Here is an 18144-nt window from a genome sequence, read left to right on the forward strand (position 1 = left end):
AAAATCTAGGCAACAAGCAATATTTGGAACACAAGTCAAGCATAGACAAGCAGAGCATGATGATGAGTTAAAAGGAATGGGTTTTTCTTTTCTAACTGGATTGATTCCAAGATATATCCAACCTGCTTCTGGCAAGAAATCTTTGGGTTGTTTTTACTAGATGCGAAGGAAAGGCTTGTCTCTAATTTCAATCACATACGCTTCCACATTGAAAGCTTGTGGCCTTATACAAGATCTTCAAACACAATTTGTTTTTTTTATTTTTAGTTAGTAAATTCTAGAGAACAAGCAATATTCAAAACACAAGTCAGTCATAGACAAGTGAGGTGTGATGAGGAGTTAAAGGCAATGTGTTATGCTTTTTAGACCAGACTGATTACAATATATACTCAGCATGGTTGTGGCAAGCCTATCTCTGAGCTGATTTTACAAGAAGTGAAGGGAACGCTCTCTCTAATTGCAATCACCTATGATTCCACCTCGAAGGCTTGTGGCCTTACGCAAGACCTTTACATGTATGCTTTCTTAATTCATGATAAGTTTGATAGCCAGGGGCTATCGGAGCAAGATACCATGCTTGATGGTGTTTTGATCTATATGTATGTCAAATATGGTGCCGTCACAATAGCACGAGAAGTTTTTGATGGGGATCCTCTCTAGGCTGTCATCTCTTTGAGTGATTGTAGGATATGGTCAACCTGGGTTATTTTTGCTAGATGTGAAGGAAAGGCTTGTTTGTAATTGCAATCACCTATGCTTCCACCTCGAAGTGCAAGAGTCTAGAGGATGCTCACATGCTATTGCAACGGTTGCCAGTAAGAAATGTTGTTACCTAGAGTGCAACAATTGCTGGCTATGCTCTACATAACAACTTTTCTTGGCTTCCGATTATTTTTAGAGCATGCTAGATTCAGTGCTCAAGCCAAATGATGCGACTTTTACCAGTTTGTTCTCCGCTTGTAGTCATGTAGGCGAGGTTGAGGAGGCATGATGACATTTCAAGTCCATACGGTAGGACCATAACTTAGAACCCATCTTAAGCCACTATTATTCTATGGTGGATTTCCTTAGTAAAGTAGGACTTTTAAAGTAGACAGAGGAGCTAATAAAAAGTATACCATTTTTTGGGATATTATCAGATGACTCTTGTAATACACATAACAATGTGACATTAGGAGAACGTTGCTTCGATTGAGTGCTCGATAAAGGCGGTTGGGAGGCGTGCAACTGCTTATATATTAATGTTTGGCATCTATGCCAGTGTAGGCATGGAAAAGGATGTGGCAAGAATACAAGACATGAGAAGGTTCTCAAAAGTATGGAAAAATGATACTACAATATTTATGTGAATGGTGTATCACCATCAAGATGAATATTGTCTCACCTCCTGCCCATGAGAGACATTTCAGATCAGCAAGTGAGGTGAAGGCTTCTCTTTCGACAAAGTCTCTTGTTGAATCTTCAAATGACACAACCATACCCACACAAATGACAAGAATGCAGACAACAGAGTGAGATTGAATCAAAGAACTAATACAATCTAAAAGGTAAGAACATATTTAGACATATCAACATTGGGACATGACAATCGTGGAGCTATCAAAATAGGATTATGTCAAGGTAATAGGATTTGCAGAAAACAAAGCACGAGCTCTCTCTCTCTCTCTCTCTCTCTCTCTCTATAATTTTTACTTCTAGGTTCTTGTTTTCTCTTACCCTCAGACTCACTTCAATTCAATACAAATGCGGCTAACGAAGCACTCTAGTTGGAAAGAAAATATTGATGATTGAAACACATAGCAAAGTACTATATCATAAATAAAACAAAGTACACATTAACAAAGTGGGAATTAGGAGATTCACATATTCACTAATAAGGTGTACAAATTAGGAGATTCCCATATTCACTAATTTTCATTGTGCACAAATTTAAGTAGTATGCATGCTTAAAATCATGTTTGTGATGACGACGCCTCTCAAACACCAAGTAGAATTTGTCACTCTAGTTTGGGAGAATGAAATGGACTAAAGAGCAGACATGCTTGCGGTAGCTACGTCTCCCAAGCACCAAATGGATTAGTCGTCCATCTTGAAATGATGTCGTAGGGTAAAAAGGGATTCTCTACCTGCTGAGAACCATTGACTAATGACTAAGGCTTTATCTCTTCTACCTCATTAATCGAGGACGAGTATGATTTCAAGAGAGAGGTAATGTCATAAAATCTAATATCTAACCAACCCAAATGATTTTCTCATATTAAACTGATCATTTAATGTGGGAGAATAAATGGGAACAAGGGTTAGAATATACACATGTGCTTACAGATCTATCTCAAGACAAGGCCAATGGTAAAGGGGTCCATTTAATGTGGGAGAATAAACAAGAACAAGGGTTAGAATATAGACATGTGCTTACAGATCTATCTCAACACGAGACCAATGGTAAAGGGGTCCAAATGAGAGATGGTTTGTCAAAGAGCAAGGCTACCTAATGGAGCTTAAAGACCTTAGGGTTAGCTTCATTAAAGACCTTCAATAGTTAGTCTGAAAAGCCTTGGACCTTAGGTAAGCTAGGGTTGTGCTTGAGGTGGGAACCGGGCCCAAGCTTGAGGTGCTTGTCATCATGCTGACTAAGGTGCCCGAGGTGCTTGTCGTGCTTGTTGACTAAGGTGCTTGAGGTGCTTAATGACTAAGGTGCTTGAGGGAGGTAAGTTGTTCCACAAAGTCAACATAATCCCTACTCAAGGGGGGGTGAGTCCTCATTGTTGGGGCTAGAGAGAGAACACACACACCCTCACACAAGGCAGTTAGGACACTTGTCAAGATCCTCTTTATGTTGCCCTCATGGTGTGCCTAAAGCCTATTGGTTGGCCTCCCAAGGGGTCCAATGATAAATTAGTTAATTTAATTAATTTTTTTGCATTTATCAAGTCCTCTCTCTCAAAGGGGAAAGGGGGACACTTGTCCCAAGGCTAAGGCTAGCATGCTTGCTTGATATGCACTTTGCATGTGATTGGCCAGGCTTGCAAGGGTCCAATGAGCTTCCATGTCGAGCTAGAAGAGGGGTCGACCAAAGCAAGAAGGGGGCTAGCTTGGGGGGTATACTCTCTCTCTCTCTCTCTCTCTCACACACACACACACACACACACACACACACTCATTGTGTGAAGTGCAAAGTGCAAGAGCTCCATATCCTTCTCCAAGCTAGTAGAGAAGTTGAGAGCCTACACTAACACTCTTGGCTATGTAATGCAAATCAAACCAAGAGCCATGCTTCAATGCTTAAGCTTGCCATCTTCATTACTATGCTATTATGTATGCTAGCAAAAAGAGTGATGATAAGTGAGGAACTATTTCTTTCTCCTATGAATGTTTTTCCTACCCTCATTCCCCGCTAGCTCTCTCCATCTTTGAAGGTGTTTGAGGCCTTGGGACTGAGGCTAGGGATAGTTAATGCTTTTTACAAAGTCTATGTTATGTTCTTGATGCATGAAGCTTTCCATCTTCATTGCATCACCTAGGTCACAAGGAACACAAAGATTGTATTGTACCAAGTCTCTCTTGATGGGAGAATCTATAATACAAAAGCCTATTGGAGGGGGGATCGGCTCCACATAAGTCCGGTCCTCAATTGTTGTCAAGTTCTCTAAACTCTCTCTCTTGCAAAAGTATTGTTTATACCAAGTTAATTAAGTATTATGATTAAGTTGCTATCGCTAAATAAGTTCCTCTATGTTCTCAAAGTAGTCTCACAAAAATGCTTTCTTTAATTCTCCTAATCGCGCTATTCTCAAAGTTCATAGGCCATTTCCATTACATAGGAGGACTAAGCTATATATATATAGTGTGGCTCTCACTACCGCTCTCATCAAGGAGGAGGCTATGGAGGATGATAGTCTCTCTATATACATACATAAATCAACGGCCGAGACCCAGGCCATTTGGGTCTTTTTTTTTCCCACCCGCCCTAGGACTAGTTGCTCATTTTTTAATGTCAATTCAATTTTGCTTGAATCCCTCTCACATGTAGCCTTTTATTATTATTTTTGTGATTTTTTCATAAAACAATTAAAATTATCTTCTCAAAAAACTGCACAAACTTTGAACCTCACCCTAACCGTCTTCGAATAAAAAAAATTGAAGAACAAAATCTTAAATAACAAAGTAAGAAAACGACTTTCACACTCCGTCTACTGTCTACTCCTATCTATCTTCTATAGTGAATGAAATAAACCCGGAAACCTGCACCTTATCTTCTTTTGCTCCTTTGATGGACAATGCACAACAACAACGGCGGGCAATGAACCTCAAAAACAACACACACCCTTTCCAACCTTTCCTAGAGAAATGCAGAGAACCTCAAAAACAACAACACAACTTCACACCTAGAGCTTGACGCACTGCATGCTCCTCGACAATGGCACCAAAAATGTCAACTACAAGGGGCCTTGCTATGCACCGTGTGCGAGCCACAAAGACTGCAAGTACACAACCTTGCTACAGACAAGCTCAATAGATGTAGACAATGTGTCACTCACCTCTTTGTGGATCTTGCACTGCACTGAAGAGGGAGCTCCTCTCTGCTGCTCAACCGCCTTGTCACCGCCAATGTTCGATCGCACATGCACCCTCTCTCACACTCTCACACAGACAACAAGAGGATAAGGATAGCAAAAGCACTCTACATTGTACCTGGAGAATGACCCAAAAGATAGGTTACAATGGCTTTTATGTGGGTCATTTCGTTCACATATGGGTGCCCACAATCGGCCAGTCAACACTAAATCCTTATTAGATAAAGTTTGTGGTGCCTCTCTTCGGCGATCACCCAATCATTGATCATGCACCTATGGGACCGACAAACCCGACCCATGACTAAGAATACTACAAATAATAAGAATGCCATCATGGGTTAACACTTGATGCATACTATATTTTATGACATCATGATGTGTATGGAGCTAAGAAGAATTGGCGTAATTTCAATTATTGCAAAGAGATGTCTTTTTTTGGTTGACACTCTTGCATATATGTATTCATTTTGTAGACTAGTTTGAGACATGGTCTCCCAAGGAATATTGATTGCACGTTAATGTGGACTAGTTCAATTTTTGCGTTTGCAGAGAGAGGGTTTCTCTTCAAAAGCCTTTTGATTGCCAGTGTATGCTAGGGTTTGATGGTCTTAGGTTGTGGTTTCTAGATTGAGCATGTATGCGTTGGAGTTAGGGTTGCGAGCACACACAACTTGGAGATGAAGAAGAAGCTCAAGGCACACAATTGAGAATGTATTACTAAGTGTGCGAATACAAGAAACGATCACCCCAGAGTGATGGACGTATATACAAAGCACGAGAAAATTACTTCCTAGTGAGGGAAAAGAGAGCCCCAACTGTCCTAAGTGTATTCACACACATCACTACCATATGCATGGTAGAAAATTCCCCTTGAGAGTCATGCGATGAGGAACGACAACTGGCGACGATTGACGCATAGAGTATAGGGAAGTGCCATGCGCTATGGAGATGATCAACCCACAAAGGGAAGTAAGCCCAAAGCTTTGAAAAGATTTGCGAGAAGTGGGAAGGATAATGCAAATAGAAAACTTGTTATCCTTTGACCCTCAAGGCTCGGTCTGAGCTCGACGTCGGTGTATATTTCTGATGTTCTTAATACTATCCACTCACAATTGCGAGTTTTGCAAAAATAAATAAATCCTACTATTTATCTACAAACTACCATTGAAGGCGATGGAGTGGGATAGACTAACATGTGAGCCTGCATATATGGACCATTGGTGTAACTAAGCTAGCTTAGATCACCCAAAGTGTTTTTAAGGAAAGAAAGATCATTCCTTTTGTACCTTGGGGGTCCAGAATCCCTCGTTAGGACACTCCTTTTCCCCTTTACACTAAAAGGTTTTATTTAATACTTTTCTTGCGGGTACACTACCACACTTATAGATTCCACTCGCTTCAATATTCCACCATGATGTTGATCACCTAAAAAGTGGTCCACTTTCCAATTATTCACTCTTTATGCGTATGGAGGATATATATGTGAACTAGAAGAGGGGGACTAGAGGCCTCGTCAATAAGTGACATGGGGTCACTCTAAAGGGATCGATGACAGGCGGCGCGTATGATTTGGGCCATCCAATCGTTGTGCAAAGGGGAGGGCGAGATTTTATACACGCGGCCTCGCTTGCTGTTCATCAACATGTGCTAGCTCGGATGGATAGGGCTCGGTATTGCGGAGGGGGAGGTCGTGGGTTCATCGGGCTGTCGTGTGACAGAGGGGAACCCTAATTTTTTTTTCTCAATGGAATGCGATCAACGGCGTATTGAATCTTTGTCGTGGATCCCTTCACTTTTCTAGTGTCACATATAGTCAAGGGACTAGAGGGGATGGATGTTGCTTTTCCAATAAATCACACTTCTCTTATTTGTCCGAAGAATGGGCCACACCGCTATAGCAATTGGTTCAAATTGTTATGTGCGTTTGCATGCTCCAATGGCAAAGTAGGACTGAGATCCATGTGAAGCTTACGTGACCAAACTAGCAAGCTCCAATCGATCATTGTCTGAAGTGGATGCATGTCTCTCTCTCTCTCTATCTCTCTCTCTCTCTCTCTCTAAATTGCTCCTACCATGTGGAAAATTCTCTTCTTCTTTTGTTGTTGTTATTCTCTCTCTCTCTCTCTCTCTCTCTCTCTCTAAATTGCTCCTTCCATGTGGAAAATTCTCTTCTTCTTTTGTTGTTGTTACTCTCTCTCTCTCTCTCTCTCTCTCTCTCTCTCTCTCTCTCTCTTTTGTTGTTTGCTAGATTTGTGAGGTATCTTGGGATTGTCCTAAGGTGGTTTAGCGCCTAGGCACGAGGCAGACTTTACCCCCACCGTTTTATGTCATCTCTACCTCGCATTCAAATGCTAACTTTGCCAATTTTGATAAAGTTGATAACAAAGTTCTCTATCCCTGCCACTCAACCACACAACTAGCTACTGCCAACTCACTCAACGTTGCCCATGCTTGTGCAAGAATGTCCGAAGGCAATACAAATTCTCCTTCTCTCTCTCTCTCTCTCTCTCTCTCTCTCTCTCTCTCTCGCGTAGCATGCACATGGCACGGTGGCTCAAGCGTTCTGTGGCATGAGAAAAAGATCTCGTTGATTGTCTGATTGCACACATGGCTTGCTGAACGCACAAGCTGTTGCTGCTACTGTCAAGCTGACGACATGCGTGCAGGAGAAAAAGCAGTGCAATGAGTGCCACCTCAGCTTGTTGCAGCTTTATCAGGTGTTCTGTGCATGCAGCTTCGTTCCCGCCTTCCGAACGTCCCTACGTTCAAGTGAACGTGATGAAGGGGGGGATTCATTGCGGTGGCAACGTTCATGCAAGCATTTCATGGAGAGAGGGGTGTGGCGGGCCTGGCAGCAGCAGCTCAGTGATAAGATTCGATGCCCATCTGCCCTTCTTAAGGCATTTTGCCGATCGTATGAAGGCCAAAGTTTTTTTGAGTCTGTCATTGGAAGGGCTTGTTCAAAAATTATCTTTTTATAGAGAAAGGTGAAAAAATTGAATACATGTCAATGAAAAGGCTAATTAAAAAATATTTTATATATATTAATGCTCATTTACAATATCTATATGTATTTCGGTTATACTCATTGATTAAATATAGTATCTTGCCTTGTAAATTATGCGAAATTTTTTCGCTGGAAGGGTAAATTAAAAATAGACCCTTCTATAGGGAAAGGTGCATTTTCTACAACCCATCTTTTGAAAGAATAGGTTGCCCTTCAAATCCTAACACGCCCGGCCCTGGCTTATGTGGGAGCTCTTTTTTCACCGAACAAGGAGAGGAGCCGAACGGCTCCATGTGCGCAGCACAAGATCCACCCAGCCGTTCTACGGATATTGTAATTTGGGCTGTTCAATAATTGAGACGGTTACTAGGCCTATATATAGCTGATCGCCTCGGCATTTTGATAGCAAAGAGTGCTGAACACTTCTTCGTTCGAATTTCTGCCTACAATTTCTCTGCTTGTTTCTGCAAACCATAACCATGTCTTCGTGCGGGAGCGGATGCAGCTGCGGGGCTAACTGCAGCTGTGGTAGTGGATGCAAGTATGTTTACCCCCCTCTCTCTCTCTCTACACTCACACGCGCGCGCGCGCGCACGGGTCTTGCACGCATATCCCTGCATACACGAGGTTATGTTTTGTTGATGCCATGCTTGTGAAGAGTAGATCCAGCCCTTTTTCGATGTTTTCCCTGCTTTCTCTTTCTTATCGTGTGCTTGTTTATGCAGGTGTGGTAAGAAGGTGTTCGATGAAACTGCCCTCGATGCCCCGTAAGTACTTGTTCGGAAACATACTTGTTGATTGTTGCCATTGATACCCACTGTTGTTTGTGTGTGTGCGTGTGTGTGTGTGTGTGAGAGAGAGAGAGAGAGAGAGAGAGAGAGAGAGAGAGAGAGAGAGAGAGAGAGAGAGAGATCTATGCCTTTTAAAAGGGGAAAATATATTTTGACATTTTTTCTCTTCAGGAGGGAAGTGACGGTCGCTGGTAATGCGTGCAAGTGCGGTTCCAACTGCCAATGTGCAGACCCCTGTCCCTGTGCAGAAAAAACCTCAAGCGGGGATGCCTGCAAGTGCGGTGCCAACTGTACTTGCAATCCCTGCAACTGCTGATCTCGATTATGATTAGTACTAACTTGCGCCATGTAGAAATTACCCTGTTGAAAGATGTGTCGCTCATATGCAAGCCCGATGGTATGGCTGTCTGCTTGCCCATTGCTCCATCTTCATGTATCTAGCAGAAAGATAAACATCGGTTTTTGCTAGTATATCTTTACCCTGTCTTGTCCAATTGTTGCTAAAATTTCTTACGACTTGTAGTTCTGAGTAGGAACATGCATGATGACATTATCTTTTGTGGTACAATTGAAATTTGGAAGATCGTACCTGGGTATTTATGCATCCATACATGCATCTTAACCATCCTGTAGGCATATGGATGATTTGGGTTATTGATAAGATATTGTTTTGAAGCTTGAAGTTACATAGGGGCCAGATTTCTTTAAGGTATCAACAATTTTAAGGAATTTACGGATGGGTCATGCTTTCATTATGTTAACAACAATTTTGTTGGTTGTTTGTTGGGATATGTTCATCTTGATGTTGTGATTTTTATTCTATGCAGATTTTGTTTGCGTTGTGAAGATTGTTTCTGCTGAACATCTGAATTGTTGAATTTTGAATTTTTATTGTACTCTGAAATGGATTTGTGGCACACAAGGTGTGCTTTCTTAAGCGTTTATTCTCTTATAAGACACGAAAACTTGACTCTTATCGCTGCTCAGAATCCTTGGATGATGTTTGCACATAATCTGTTGATGAGTCGGTACATTTGTCGTCCATTCATTCTAAAACTTCTGAAGATGAATTGGGCCATATTGACCTTTCGATTTTGAGATGTGTGCTGAGAAAATGGCAAGAGTGATGGGTTTTGCAAAAACAGTACTTGTATAAGCTATATATAGTATTCCAGGTTCAAGAAATCTGAGCTTCAAGAGTTGACAGTAAAAAAAGGTTAGCTACTAATTCGATGCTGAGGTATACCCCTGTGATGCTGGAGAGGGGGAAAGGAGGAGGTATCTTCGTGATCATAACAAAACAATGATGCACAAGCCACATATAGTATTCCAGGCTTAAGAAATCTGAGCTTCAAGAGTTGACAATAAAAAATAGGAGGGGGCTGTGATGCCGGAGAGGCGAAAAGGAGGAGGTATCTTTGTGATCATAACAGAACAATGATGCATGAGTTGCAGGGGTGTCAAAGAATACTGAACTGGGGTTTCAGATGCGGGGAAGGAACCGTGATGGTAGATACTATCAGATTTTCCTTCAATCCAAATGCATCACATGAACAATTTCCCTGTCCTAGGGTTCTCATGTAGTGGTCTGACAAAGTAGCTGTGCACTATTATCATTGTTAGCGACCATTAGTCGTACACCATAGCTGCTCAACTTCATTACAGAGTGGTGCATGTTGCATCATGTTGTCTTCGTTGATGCAATGATCTTTTCACATTGGGATTCACCAATGTGTTTTGATCACTGATGCTTGCATGCGACTTCGTTTCATCACTCGTCCTCTTTGGAGTTTCGAATGCATGATTGCCAACGACATCAACTTTTGCTTTATGTGATGTTAGAAATGCCTTTGTACAACATTGTCGCAGAAGACTTGCCTGCCTAGTACCTACTCTCCAATGTGGAATCTCATGGCCACCGTGCTCATTTGTGGTATTAGCTAGTTCTCCTCCTGCAATTGAACATGGTGAAGATTATCTGAGCCATCTGGGTCCACGTGGGTGAAGCTGTGTTTCTTTACATGAATTGGCATTGGCAGGCACAGAAGGTGAAAGTATCTGCCCATGTGGTGAGTGACCTGCATGTGAGGACACGATTCTTATTGAGTCTGTAGAGGCGGTAGGGCAGTATTTTGTTTAGCATGGGAGTGTGTCAGGCCTACCCACCTGTGTGGGGGACTGCTGGGAGATGGGTTCACAAGAAGGGAATCGGGAACAGGTGGTAGCATGGAGAGGTGGATCTGTGCGTGTGTGTGTGTTGTGTAGGCCGAGGTGGCCCGTACTCTTCCTCTGTTTGATCATCAAAATCTTCTTCGTGATCTCCTCCCGCATTAGCACATGTAGAAGAAGTTGATTGATTCTTGTTGGAATCCATAAGTGTCGCTAGAAAAGGACCGGATTTCTGAGTAGAAGAAAAATAAGCCGTGCTTTGTTACCACTGTAACAAACTTGGACACCCCAAGTCAAGATTCTACCCGAGAGGTGGAGATGATTCTAGGCGAAGACGTAGTTGGAGTTGGAGGCAAAGGAGGTGGGGGGGGAGGGGCACAAAAATGATTTTTAAAGTAGCACCAATAGGATAGATAGGTAGTTTAAGTATCTATGTAGATAGATAGGTATAATGTATATTGGCACAAAAAATATTAAATGAACGATGCCATATAAAAGTTTGCCATAATAAAAGGGCAAAATGGGATGAAAAATGCAGGGCAAATGTGGCCATACAACCATTATTATATGATAATAAACTCGTCCTTCGCAAGATGTTTGCTCATTTGATAGAAAATGAAAAGTCTATTTACAATCGATTACAATTAGTATCATAATAACAATTCTCGATGGACTTGGGCCTATATAGTATTCCTTTCAGGAATAGGAATACAGGAATTCTTTGTACTTAGACCAAGTCAGAGTAGAGTGAAGCACATGCCACACAAGACTAAGTGAGCATAGAATGCTCAGGTAAGAGTACAGAATCACTACTAGAAAACCAATATGTAACACTCCTCCAAAAGCCATTGTGATAGTGAGAGGCCAATCTTCCACTAAAGTAACTAGTGCAAGAGGATAATAGTCCCAACATACCAACGAGTATATAGCACTTCATGTCACAACATGCCACTGACAAAGATAAACGAGTCTGGCTTGTCATAAATGGGCAATGTCTTGAAGCATGGGTGACAAGTCTATCAATAATGGTGAAATTAAAAAACTAGTTTTGGCATTCAAGTAAAGGGAAGATACTAGGGATAGTGATTCCTCAATTTAAGAAACTCTTAAGTGTTTGTTTTGATGCTCAATTTTCAATACAATTGTTTTGATGCTCGATTTTCAATACAAATAACACAAAATAACACCAATAGTTCTAAGAGACCAATGCCCAAAGACGAAGGATGGTGATTGCACAAAACCATTGACTAACAACAATCCTTGTACATATTTAGGGTAGATATGAAATTTCATAAAAAGTAGAAGTGGTGGATTTGTAATCAAATACTAAAGGAAACTTAAATTAAGTCTTTGAGGAGGTAAATGTATGTCCGTAAAGGAGAACCTTAAAAGGTATTGGACTTTCTTTTACACCGATATTATATTTTGGTACATGTCTATTAGAATATTCCCTAAGTTGTATCTTCAAAACTGGAAGAACATTGCAGGAAATTAACGAAATTAGAAATATCGAATCGGATCCAATTTATCGCAATCAATTGGCAAACATGCTAGTTGATCGTATCGTGAAAAACGGCCATGTTAAATATTCTCAGCCTATAGCCATGCCGATTGTATATGAATAATTTTCAACTAGCCCCTAAATTCTACAAAAGGCAAAATGGCAACAACAAGTACCATGAGGAAGAACCAATAACCTAGAAGGTGTCTGCACCTCATGAGTTTCTATACAACCATTTATAGGTCTTCTGTCCTTGTAAATTATTCACCATATTTGGTATGCAACAATAAGTCTGTCTAGAGAAGGTATCTACATGCTCCCTTCATGAAAGAAACATTGAAGAAAAATGGCAACATCTTTTAATCTGAACTTTCCACACCAGTAAAGAGGTCATCTGCAATCTCTATCTCTATTTCACTAGAAAACTGTCAAACAAAGAGTAACACCCAATCAACAACAAACCACTCAACCAATATTTTTTAAAGGAGAGTTTCATTGACCATGGTGTTTTGATAATTAATTCACTATAGTTCTTACTACAATGAGCTAACAATCACAGATAGCTAGACTCATAAGTACTCAAAATAAGCAAGTGAGTAGTTATGTATGGAAAGACCCATGGTATCAAATCCCAGAAGAGGGCATTGCAGATAATCAAATATTTGTAACTCAGATTGTCAGCTAGAGTGTAATTTTCATTTCATCACACAAGGTCTCCAATACCTACAATTTTATAACCAATTTGAGGTAACAAGTAGAACCGGTCCAAAATAGGAGTAGTTACTACAAAATATAATTAGAGTGCTTTGTTAGTTGCATTGTAGTATATAGTGCATAGGAGCAGATACAAAGATGACAATACGAGGTAGATTAATACTTCTAGTTCTTTCTGACATATTTATTGCTTACGGAGAGTGAAGGAGAGAGAGAGGACAAGATTATAAGAATTTCAGAGAGAGAGAGAGAGAACCTGCGATTACCGTCAATGTGCTAACCCTGGTACATTGCAATTAAAGTGTTTTGTATACAACATGAAGACCTTGCAGAAAACCATAAAGCGTGTCAACATTTTTGTAGCTTAACCTTTTTAATCATATTTAAAAATATTATTTTTTATTATGTATTGGTCCACTTTTATGTTGTAGAAAAAAGAAGAAAATATGCAAGTTTCCTTGCACGGGGGAGTTTGCACAGTCCTTCCCTATTTTATATAATACGAGGGAACATGCCATTCCCACGACATCATGCAAATTTTAGTGTATTCGTTCAATGCAATCTAGTGTTCAAAAAGAAAAGTGATAGAGCTTACTCATTGCATGTTTCCATGTTTCTCGTTGATAAACATAACTTGCCTTTGATCTCTCGTGTGGTCTCTACTCCTATAAGAGGATAACATCACTGTAAGTAGGCTGTTAGAGTCCATACATAGATAATCGCATCCAGAGAGAATGGGTGAAAGCATGCATAGGTGGTACCACTAGTTCCACCTTTTGGTGGTACCACCTATAGCTAAGACGAGGAGAGAACTAGCACTTTTCAAATTGTAAAAGGAAGAGAAATCTCCCCCTAAGGAGAGAAATTTGTAAAAGGGAGATAAATTTCCCCTTATGGCCTATTCTCTATGTACCTTTTTCGCATGCATGCGAGTAATCATTAGACAAAGTTGGGGTCCTCCTCCCATTAATCTGCATGTCGCATCCCCCAGTTATTTACTTGTCCTATCGCCGTGCTCTTTCTAACCTCGAGACCTGGACACGGGAGTCATACCTTCTCAGCTACTCCCTTTCTACCTTCCCTCTCGCCAAGCGCTTTCTACTGTCTCGCACCAGTTTCTATGCATAGAGATGAATGCTACCACCCCCCCCCCCCCCCCCCCCCCCCCCCCCCCCCCCCCCAGGAAGAACACCCCTTCCAGGAGGAGTAAGAGACCCTCCGATGATGCCGACTTTGTCGTGCAGACCCCTTCACCGCCTCCAGAGCAAGGTGAAGCCTCCCTGACAAAAATGGCTCCATCGACTGCAAAGTCCAATGCTCAGAAAGGTATTGTGCTCTTCTTCCTTGTCCGCTGCTACATGCACATATGCTTATTACACATCTCCTCCATTGGCTTTTATGTACATAATGTTATCTTGTTGGTGCATGCATGTCCCCTTGATAATTAACGATTTCTTCTTCTCTTTATTATTGCCAACGTCGTCTGAGTACCCCAAGCTCTCCCGATTTTGCTACTTTGCTACTGAGATTCATGCTGATAGTAGGAGAAATTTGGACTCACTTATGTACTGAGGAAGACTGCACAAGAAGCTGGTAAATAATAAAATATTCTTTTATGATATGTCATATTTGAAACTCAAAATGTTGTCTGGTTAGGGTCATATAAATCCTTTGCCACTTCCATCCTTCACAATAAGGATTGATCTTTGCCGGCATCTCAAACTAGTGAAGGCTTCAGGAACAAGTTGTTTCAGGATATACATGAGTCCCTTAAGTATTCATTTGCTACAAAGATTGTTAGGCTCACTCTATTTATGCCTGTTGAAGGGTTTGTAAAATTTTTCTTCGATGAGAAAATAAGAACTATCACAACAATATTCATTTGCAAATCTGTGAGATGTTTGGTCTTTTTAGATGATAATAGGGATAGGAAACAATCACAGGGCACAATCTGTATTTTGCAAAAGAAGTCCATAATTTGCAGTACATTATGAGCTCTCAAATTTCATAGTATCATTTTACTATTTTAGATATCATCTTCTTAGTGGACAACTTATCCCACTCAACCAAGATATAGAGTCTAACTGCGCGAACAAACCTTTAGCAATGGAGATCTACTTTCAAGGAACCTGTTTAATGTGATGGAGACAATGTCAAGTACATCTCTTGTGCAGCTCAAGGTGGATCTTAATACAAAGACCTTTCAATTCTGCCAAAAGTGTATACATTTCGTCTCAACCACAAAAAGATACTTACTGAATAGAGAAATTTCATTTGTCTTTGATGGCATAAGATATAGATACTAACGTCTTCTTTTTTCTTAGATTTCAAGATGCAAGGAGAAAACAACATTTTGCAAGGAGTCCCTCTCAAATGCACTTCATTTGATTACTTCTTGCAAAAGCTAGATCACATACATTGTGCCTCACAAAACCCAATGTATGCATGGAATGAGTTGTAATGCCATGGCATCCAATATGTACACTCCAAAATGACGAATACAAAGACATTTTGTGCCGCTCAAAAATCTCATTGTTTCAAAGTTGTACACTTTGTATCGTTTCAAAAATTTACACATTCTATTGTTTCTTTCAAAATGTACACACAAGTGGTGATGATTACAACTCCCTTCTCCTGCTACTACTCCCTTGTCCCCTCCCATGGTAGCTACCACTACTCCCTTGCCCTCTCCCCCAGTTGTTGCTCCTTCTCCCAAGGAGGACACTAGTCTCGGGTGCCCTTTTGCGTCATTTAAATGCATGGGCTTCCCATGCACTTTGTACCGCTGTTGCAACTTTCCTTTGCTCTCATTCCCTTAGCTCTTGGTTCCTTTCTTGTGCTTCAGCTTGCCGATGATGTGCAACCCAATCCTCCACTTTTGTGGCGTCCACATAATATTGATTTAGAGCCTCATGCATGTTTCAAATCTTGTTTTGGCAATCTTGGGCCCATTGTATCGCTTCCTCGATGCGAGCCCTCTCAAAGTCCTCAACTTGATTTCTTTCCTCTCTTGACCGTCTCTGGATTGATAATATAATATGCTAAATGGCCATCACAAAAAAATGTGCACCTCATAGGGGCTATATTTAGCTAATTGAAGGTCCTATAGAAGCGTGATAATAAGAAGAGAAGTAGCTTATTTTAATACAAACATTGCAGCAATACAAGCATTGAGAAAACACACAGTACTTACGTTTGGCACACCAAAAATTTGGCTAACAAGGAGAAGAGAATTGAGACATGTACGCTAGCCGCAGCTTTAGTTATCAACATGTGTGGGCATGCTGACCTGTTAGTGTGCTGAGCAACGATAGCTAGATCAGGTTCTAACAACATGTGCTCTACGCAACATACAAGCTTTCTCGTGATGCTACCATACATAAGCACTTTCTTGAGTAAGACATTACAAATATACACTACAAGAAAACACATAAAGATGTTCCTTATGTGTTTACACGCTCATGAAACCCCCTTTTTTGCCTGGATTTTCCATAGTAGATAATCTTCTTTTCAATGTCAAGGAACAAGAGACTCCAATGTTCACTCCATAAAAAACACCAAAATCATACAGGATGTGGAGAAAAAGATCCTAAATATAACACTGTTTTTGCTTAACAAGACGAAACTCATGATTCATTGTACGCAGTGACCAAAAAGCGTGCGAGATCCAAATTTACTCTGCTAAACTAGTTCATTAACGCCAAAAAGGAAACTTTGTTGTTTTAAAGCATAGTCAAAGTGGATCCACTATGTATATTTTTTCATGGATTTTTTCAGGTAGAAGCGAGATCGTGTGCCTAACATGAATAATACTAATGACTATATTGCTTAGTTGATATGGGACAGTAGTAGGAAAGTCAGGGTCTTGGAAAATTTTCCAGTGTCCCTATTTGCTTGGTTTTGACCCTCATTGCCGCAAAGACATGGGTCAAAACCAAGCAAATCGGAGCCTTGGAAAATTTCCCAGGGTGCCTATTTGCTCGGTTCTGACCCCATTGTCTCAAAAAGACATGGGTCAGAACCTAGCGAATCGGGGCCTTGGAAATTTTGCAGGGTCCCTATTCGCTTGGTTCTGACCCTCATTGCCGCAAAGAGATTTGTCAAAACCAAGCAAATGGGGGTCCCATAAAATTTTCATGGCCCCCTATTCGCTTGGTTTCGACCCGCAATACCACAAAGACATGGGTCAAAACTAAGCAAATTGGAGCCTTGGAAAATTTCCAAGGATCCCTATTTGCTTGGTTCTTACCCCAATGACATAATTTATAATGACCTCAAAATATCACATATCAAGATTGATTACTACATCCGTTGTGTGGGTGTTGGAAAATTCACGTATGCACATGAAATCTCGTTGATCAAGATTGAAAACACAATCTGTCTCTGATATGCTCGGTAGTGTATCTATGCACAAAGAGGTGCTAAATTCTCTAGTAGTTGCACATATTCTTTGTTATCACTGTTGCTTTTTTCTAAAAGAGGCCAGCCTTTTGGCATAGGCTCTTGCTCTATGTTGGCTGGCTCTTGCTCTTCTTTGGCTATCTCTGGCTCTACCTTGCCAGGCTCAGGCTCCTCCTTGGTTGGCTCACGCTCTTGGGAGAGAGTTGTAGCTGGATCGAGGACTCCCTCAGGCTCATGAATTGCTTGTCCATCTACCTAGATTGAGGAGTGACTGTGCCTCCTGACGTGCGAAGGCTCTATCTGTCATGCACGAGGGGGGATGGTAAGAATATTCATGGTTCAATTGTCCTGTATAGGCACAAGTTGAAGAAGCCCATTGTAGTAGAATTACAGCCTCCAAAGGGTATCAAAATCCCAAGGCATAATTGTAACCCTATTTACATGGGCAGTTAGGATGATGTAGCCATTGTTGAAAAACTCAATGAGTTAGTCTTCTAGAATCTCTTGTAGGCACAAAAGAGCATGTTGGAACTAGGGTTGCAGAAAAACACACACAGCTTGGAGAAGACGAAGGAAGCTCAAGGCACACAATTGAGAGTGTATTACTTAGTGTGCAATAGAAAGATAGATAGCCCTAGAGTGATGGGCGTATATACAATGCACGAGGGGAAAAACCTCCTAAAGAGCGAAAAAATACCCTGGTGGTCCTAGTGTGCTCACACACATCACTCCCACATGTATATGGTAACAAATCCCTCCTGGAGTGATGCTGTGAATGAGAGCTGGCACATGAGTAAAAGGAAGTGCCATGCCCTGAGGACATGATCAGTCCATAAAGAGAGTAAGCCCAAAGCTTTGCAGAAGCTTCCAGCTTCTCACGAGACAATGCCTTTTTGAAAAGTTCTGCACGGTTATCTTGTGTTGGCACATAAGCCAAACTAATCTCTCCTACTGCTGAGAGCCTCTCCCTGACATAGTGGTAATGCA

General features: G+C 41.0%; 1 protein-coding gene across 1 annotated transcript; it reads left to right on the forward strand.

Moving 5' to 3' along the window:
• The first annotated feature begins 7967 nt into the window (after positions 1 to 7967).
• Positions 7968 to 8843, forward strand: LOC147449190 (uncharacterized). Its single transcript, XM_086521731.1, has 3 exons — positions 7968 to 8122; positions 8307 to 8348; positions 8544 to 8843. Exons 1-3 carry the CDS (start codon positions 8061 to 8063, stop codon positions 8686 to 8688), a joined length of 249 nt encoding a protein of 82 aa, XP_086377857.1. The 5' UTR covers positions 7968 to 8060; the 3' UTR covers positions 8689 to 8843.
• The last annotated feature ends 9301 nt before the right edge of the window (positions 8844 to 18144 follow it).

This window comes from Adiantum capillus-veneris, chromosome 10, assembly GCF_014529385.1.
Source record: "Adiantum capillus-veneris isolate H3 chromosome 10, ASM1452938v2, whole genome shotgun sequence".
Classification (NCBI taxonomy): Eukaryota; Viridiplantae; Streptophyta; class Polypodiopsida; order Polypodiales; family Pteridaceae; genus Adiantum; species Adiantum capillus-veneris.